This window comes from Berghia stephanieae, chromosome 7, assembly GCF_034508935.2.
Source record: "Berghia stephanieae isolate SIO BIC M18660-M18661 chromosome 7, UCSD_Bste_1.3, whole genome shotgun sequence".
NCBI lineage: Eukaryota > Metazoa > Mollusca > Gastropoda > Nudibranchia > Aeolidiidae > Berghia > Berghia stephanieae.
This window is the reverse complement of record NC_088366.1, coordinates 9457286-9464632: the sequence shown is the minus strand read 5'-3', so window position 1 is coordinate 9464632 and position 7347 is coordinate 9457286. Positions and strand designations below refer to the sequence as shown.

Genomic DNA, 7347 nt, shown 5'->3' with positions numbered 1-7347 from the left:
TATATTTCGAGTAGTTGGATCTACATATTCATGTTGATAATAAATGTACCTCTTTGTGTCTTTACCCTACTGTACAGGTCCCGACACCCAGTCTATTGGATATTGTAAGTATACATGTTTACCTTTGATGCTACGCATTTATTTAAAGACAAAAAAAAAAAGAATTTAAAAATTTTGGCTGGCTAAAAACAAATGCAATGACAAAAAGCCGAGTGGTGTCAATTTCGTTTCTGTCAAATAATAAAATTGTAACCCACTGGTCAATCGGGCTAATATGAAAAATTTCAAAAAAACCTTTTTCAAAGCTAGGAAAATAAGGAAATGTCACGAAATAGGAACTTTTGGGGTTTTCTTCGGAATGTAAAAATGTGTATTACCTTTGTGGTTTAAAAAAATTAAATTTTTCAGCACCTTTTTTTTTAAAAAAATTTTTTGGAGCTTTTATATAGCGAAACCCACTTTTATCACATTATTTATTATTAATTTTTTAAATTATTTTTAAATTATTATTATTATTATTATTTTATTATTATTATTATTATTATTATTATTATTATTATTTTTAATTATTATTATTATTATTATTATTATTATTATTATTATTATTATTATTGTTGTTGTTTGTTGTTGTTTTTTTAATGATAATGATAATGATGATGATACTAATAATAATAATAATAATAATAATAATAATAATAATAATAATAATAATAATAATAATAATAATAATAATAATAATAATAATAATAATAATAATAATAATAATAATAATAATAATAATAATAATAATAATAATAATAATAATAATAATAATAATAATAATAATAATAATTCGATTATATGTGGTTGTTATGCTATATAAAAGCTCATGGTTTTTTGGGGTTTTTTTATCTTTCATTCTTTTTTTCAACTTCTTAAGTATATGCTTTAAAAATTGCATTTTCCAGTTGGTCAATGTGCTTACAAAGGTATGACTTATACCACTGGTCAAAAATGGACAGATGGTTGTGACTACGAGTGTGTTTGTGAGGATGGAAAGACAGGAAAATACAGGTGTTATAACAGGTAAATATAATGCCCATCACATCCGCTCAGCAACGAGCAGCTTGGTTCTAAATAAAGAAATTCGGTACTTTTTATTCTTCATCGGGGCAAGAACTTTTTCACATGTCATGAGATCAGAATGTATAAAATTCAAAACATTATCAGATTTATCATACTTTTCTCCTCTGGATACACTTATATGCTCGTCGCAAAAGTATTTCATAAGGGCTTCCGTCAATTTTTCGATTGTTTAGAACCAGCTACTAACTTACAATGCGTCATTACGAGGGAAGTGACGAAACAACTGTAGAAGCCTATTATAGACCGCTAAACTTCACCAAATATGTTTAGAGGTGCCTTAAAAGAAATGGCGGTATTTAATTTTATTTCCAGCTTTGAGAACGGTAAACGTTTTAATTGATTAAGATGATGTGCACATACGGATATGCAAATAAATACCTACACATCGATCAAAACTATTGACTTTTTCGACACTTTGAAAAACTATAACTACAATGATTTTTATGTCAGGTCGTCGTCAGTTGGTTTTCGTTTGTTTGTTTGTTTGTTTGTTTATTTGTTGTTTTTTTTCTTTCTTTTTTTTTTTGCTTGTTTGTTGTTCAGAGAAACGGATGGAAGCGAACATATTCCTAAGTGTTTGAAAACATCTTAGTACTGGGGTATTTTTAATTAGAATCTAACGAAAACAGCCATTTGGCCCCACCTTATATACCTCTAAAATAAAGATCTAAACAAGTGTGTATGAAAGGTGCCAGACAAAGCAAGAAAGAAAAATAGAAGAAAAAAAAAACATCCTAAAAATCAGTCTACCTCTTTATCCCATGTACTGCAATAAAGATAAAAAGAAGGAAAAAACACATCCTAAAAATCAGTCTACCTCTTTATCCCATGTACTGCAATAAAGATAAAAAGAAGGAAAAAAAACATCCTAAAAATCAGTCTACCTCTTTATCCCATGTACTGCAAGAAAGAAAAATAGAAGAAAAAAAAACATCCTAAAAATCAGTCTACCTCTTTATCCCATGTACTGCAAGAAAGAAAAATAGAAGGAAAAAACACATCCTAAAAATCAGTCTACCTCTTTATCCCATGTACTGCAAGAAAGAAAAAGAAAAGAAAAAAACATCCTAAAAATCAGTCTACCTCTTTATCCCATGTACTGCAAGAAAGAAAAATAGAAGAAAAAAAAACATCCAAAATTTAGTCTACCTCTTTATCCCATGTACTGCTTATCTAACATCCCTACTCCAGATGCCCAGTATACCATAACCTGCCTGCTGATTGCACCCTTGTGAAAGACCCTGATAACTGTTGTCTCCAGCCTCAATGTAACTTTGGACAGAAAGTGACCACAACCCAGGGTGTTAGTCACGGCAATGTCAACGGCATTGGTGAGTGGTGAAATGGTGATGGCGGCGATGGTGATTGGTGAATAGGTGATGGCGATGATGGTGATTGGTGAATAGGTGGTCGTGGTGATGGTGATTGGTGAATAGATGATGGTGGCGATAGTGAGTGGTAAATTAGTGGTGATGGTAAGTGGGGAATAGATGATGGTGGTGATAGTGAGTGGTAAAAAAGTGGTGATGGTGACATGATTGATGAATAGGTGATGGTTATGATAGTGAGTGGTAAATTAGTGGTGATGGTAAGTGGGGAATAGATGATGGTGGTGATAGTGAGTGGTAAATAAGTGGTGATGGTGACATGATTGGTGAATAGGTGATGGCGATGATGGTGATTGGTGAATAGGTGATCGTGGTGATGGGGATTGGTGAATAGATGATGGTGGCGATAGTGAGTGGTAAATTAGTGGTGATGGTAAGTGGGGAATAGATGATGGTGGTGATAGTGAGTGGTAAATTAGCGGTGATGGTAAGTGGAGAATAGGTGATGGTAGTGATAATGAGTGGGGATAGGTAATCATGGTGATGGTGCGTGGTGAAAGGGTAACAGTGATTGTGGTGAGTGGTGAAATGGTAATGGTTTGATGGTATGTGGTATAAAAGTGATGGTGGTGATAGTGAGTTGTAAATAGGTGATTGTGGTGATTATTCGGGTGAGTGATGAATAAGTGATGATTGTGGTTTTGATGATGATGAATCGGGATGATAGTTTTGGTGGCGATTAGCAGTAGACTAGTCGAGAAATTGACTAAAATTTGATTTAAGTTCTTAGCCCCGGTCGCGGGCACAGCCCATTGATAATGCTTCGCCATTAAACTCTTCCTTGACTGTGTATGGGGTACTTAGTTTGATGTCAATGATGCTCAGATCATCATCATCATCATCATCATCATTGCCTTTTTCACCCTGGGTCAGGGTATAGGCCACAGACAAACAGTTTCCATCCTTCTCTATCCTGAGCTAACTTTTTTATCTCATTCCAGGTCTTACCACTTCTCTGTATATCAGCTTCTTTAATTCTTCTCCATGTTCCTCGTGTCCTTCCCCTTGATCTTCTGCCCTGAGGGTTCCAGTCGGGTGATTGTAGAAGTCATGATATTAATAAACCTTATTCCTTGTTTCAGACACTTGTGAGTACAATGGGAAGCAATACTACCAGGACCAACAATGGCAAGATGGATGTTCATCCCAGTGTGTATGTGCTGATGCCAAGACTGGTAGACACGAGTGTCATGAATTGTAAGACTCTCTCTATCTCTCTCTCTCTTTCTCTCTCTCTCTATCTATCTATCTATCTTTCTCTCTTTTTCTCTCTCTCTCTCTTTCTCTCTCTCATACACACACACACACACAACACACACACACACAATCAGACTATCTATCTATCTATCTATCTCTATCTGATCTTCTTTTTCTCTCTATCCTTATCTCCTTTTATATCCCTTTATATCTCTATATCTTTATCTATCTATCTTTCTTTATATATATCAATCAACCCATCTATCTGTCTATTTATCATTTATCTATCTAGTTACATCTCTAGCCATATCTCTATTGATCTATCTATCTGACCATCCAGCTACCTATCTATTGAGCGATCGATCTATCTATCCATCCATCTGCATGTCTATCTATCTATCTATCTATCTATCTATCTATCTATTTATCTATCTTTACTTTCTCCCTTATTCTTCACACTTTGTTACATAACAGAAAAGTAAGATTTCATTTGACTCATCAGAATCACTCTGTGGTAACAAACTATAATAATACATTGAGCTTTATATAGCGCAATATCCACTAAATGTGCTCAAAGTATTTTACAAGAGGTCCCTGGTCAACAGCAACATTTAACATGTCGTAGGACGGGACATGACGCCTGTTAGGCGATATTACAATTTTTCGGACAAACACAACGCTGTTAACGGCCAGGTACTTATTTTACACCTGAGTACGGTGAGAGAATGTGAGTAAAGAGCCTTTTCCAGGGACTGAACTATGCGCCGAGTGAGGCTCGAACCCAGGACCTTCCGATCCGAAAGCGAGTGTCATACCACTAGACCACATAGCCGCACAATATACTCAATGTTTATTTTTTTTTCTTTTTATAAAATCCAACTCTAGATGTCCGACGTACGCCAGTCTTCCCAGCTACTGTCACTTGGAGAAGAAACCAGGTCAGTGCTGTGACAAACTGGTCTGCGAGTTCCAGAATCAACAGGGAACTTTCACTGGAGACGGATCCACCAGCTCCAATGGGATGGGTAGGTGAAAACACTGATGTCGTTTTTTTAGCCTTTATATAGCGCAATATCCACTAAATGTCCTCAAACCGCTTTACAAGGGGTCCCTGGTCAACAGCAACATTTAACATATAGGATGGGACATGGCGCCTGCTGGGCGATATTACATGTTTTAGGACAGATACAAAGCTGTTAGCGGCCAGGTACTCATTTTACACCTGAGTACGGTGAGAGAATGTGAGTAAAGAGCCTTTTCCAAGGACTCAACTATGCGCCAAGCGAGGCTCGAATCCAGAATCTTCCGATCCGAAAGCGAGTGTCATACCATTTTCTATGTGTGTGAGTAGGAAAGTGCCAGAAGACAATAGAGAATAAACATTTCGCGGCGGCGATGGGGGCTCGAACCCGCGACCTTACTGGTACGACAACTCCGCCTGGCCTGGGAGAGCGTGACTCTACCGTATGAGCTATCCACGCTCCCCCAAAAAGATCGCTTCTAACCTAGTCTTATTAGAACCTTCTCTCCCTGACTTCTTGAGGTCACGGGTTCAACATACACAAACGCCGCGAAGTTAGTTGGCCAGCATTTAAGCTTAATAGGGAATGAGATTAGCGGAAGAGTAGCGTCCCTTGATTGGACGTTACCTTACAGAGAGGACGTCAAAATGGTTTGCGCATGCGTCTCTCTCGTCCTCGCTTTCGGTGAAGTGTCTCATGACGTTCTCTCTCTAATAAATTTTCCGCTCGTGACTTCAAATCAAGGGACGCTACTCTTCCGCTAATCTCATTCACTGTAGCCAATTTTCTCAACATTATTATGTGTGTGAAGTGTGCGGCAGCGGGTAATGTGTGGACGTCAATATGTTGCGAATGTTGTGCGGCAGATACTGTGCATCCCAATGGATTTAATAAGTTTAAATGTGACAGCCCGTGGGAAATCTGTTATCATCATTTTGCTGGAGTAAAGTAAAAAAAAAAGAGCTTTTATATAGGGCAATATCCACTAAACGTGCTCAAAGCTCTTTACATGGAATGGCAGTCCCTGGCCAACAGCAACTCTTAATATTTAGGACGTGACATGACGCCTGTTAGGCGATATTACAATTTATTTTCGGACAGAGAAAACGCTGTTAACGGCCAGGTACCCGTTTTACACCTGAGTACAGTGAGAGAATATGAGTAAAGAGCCTTTTTCCAAAGACGCAACTATGCGCCGAGCGAGGCTCGAACCCAGGACCTTTCGATCCGAAAGTGAGTGTCATACCAGTAGACAACATAGCCGCACTAGGATGTAGAAGTAGAAAAGTGTTGTTTTTTAAATTATACGATCAAAGTCGAGAAATATGGCTGTTTATTGAATTTCAACAAACACAACACGGCCAATGTAGAAAATTGTTCTAAAGTCAAATTCTATAAGTAAAATTAAACTAAAGAACTCAGTATTAAGAGTCAAATCCAATTCGACATAATACCACTTAAAAGCGACTGGTCACATATATAACTTTATTCTTATTTCTATATTTGCTTGGACATAACTCACTAAGTCGGGTTGGTTAAGATGTTGAAAATTGAATTTATAACCAGAAATACCAGACTTTTGTTGAGTTTATAATGATTTATTGAGGAGAATGACAACCATATTTTAGGGTGCGAATGCTAACAATCTATATTTTTGACCAGTTTGACATTAAATTCGGCTTTTAAGCATATGGTTCGTTCCGACATAATTCCATTTTGAGACGATGGGTCACATATATAGCTTTATTCTTATTTCTCTTATAGATAGTTCGAAGATGACGTCACTCATGTCTTTGTTATTGTTTTTTGCCACCCGCGTTTATGAGTAATGCTCACTGAACTGTATTAACCCGACTATAAACGTTCATGGATACACACAGTTTTGTGTGTTGGTCCGCTATACTTCCGGATGGCAATGTTATGAGCTTCTGAGCCAAGCGCATATTATCTATAGTTAGACATAACTCAAATTCTATATCTTTTTTTTTTCAATGGCTTAAATGATACATGATTTATTCTTATTCCCTCTACAGGTACCACTACCGGCACTAGACCACCTTGCACGGACAAAATCACCAACTGTGCCTTGTACGGTCAACAAGGATGTACTGGTCAATACAAGTCCTGGGCTATGGACAACTGCAGGAAGACATGTAATCTCTGTGGTCAGTCTAGAACTGTTATCGCTATGAATTGGGTAACCGGGAGAGAGAGAGAGAGAGAGAGAGAGAGAGAGAGAGATAGAGAGAGGAAGAGAGATAGAGAGAGAGAGGAAGAGAGAGAGAGAGAGGGAGGGAGAAAAAGATAGAAAGAGAGAGAGAGAGAGAAAGAGAGAGAGAGAGATAGAGAGAGAGAGAGAGAGAGAGAGAGAGAGAGAGAGGGAGGGAGAAAAAGATAGAAAGAGATAGAAAGAGAGAGAGAGAGAGAGAGAGAGAGAGAGAGAAAGAGTACTCCCTGAATACGAGCAAGCTCACCGGAGAATCCAATAAGCGTCGAGTACAAGAGTGCCAAATCCAATGTTCAAGGGAGATAACTAATACATACCTTAGTCTTCAAGCATTATTTCCTGACTTACTTCCCTTATCACCAATCCCGCTTGTTGAGGAGTATGGACT

At 37.4% G+C, this 7347-nt stretch overlaps 1 protein-coding gene across 1 annotated transcript in view; it reads left to right on the top strand.

Moving 5' to 3' along the window:
• LOC144976444 (collagen alpha-4(VI) chain-like) overlaps positions 1-7347 on the top strand; it is a 65284-nt gene that overhangs the window by 47945 nt on the left and 9992 nt on the right. Inside the window, exons 20-25 of the mRNA XM_078920736.1 lie at positions 78-104; positions 948-1065; positions 2317-2456; positions 3596-3710; positions 4596-4735; positions 6766-6897. Coding sequence (XP_078776862.1) covers positions 78-104; positions 948-1065; positions 2317-2456; positions 3596-3710; positions 4596-4735; positions 6766-6897 — 672 coding nt within the window. The remainder of the gene's footprint in view (positions 1-77; positions 105-947; positions 1066-2316; positions 2457-3595; positions 3711-4595; positions 4736-6765; positions 6898-7347) is intronic.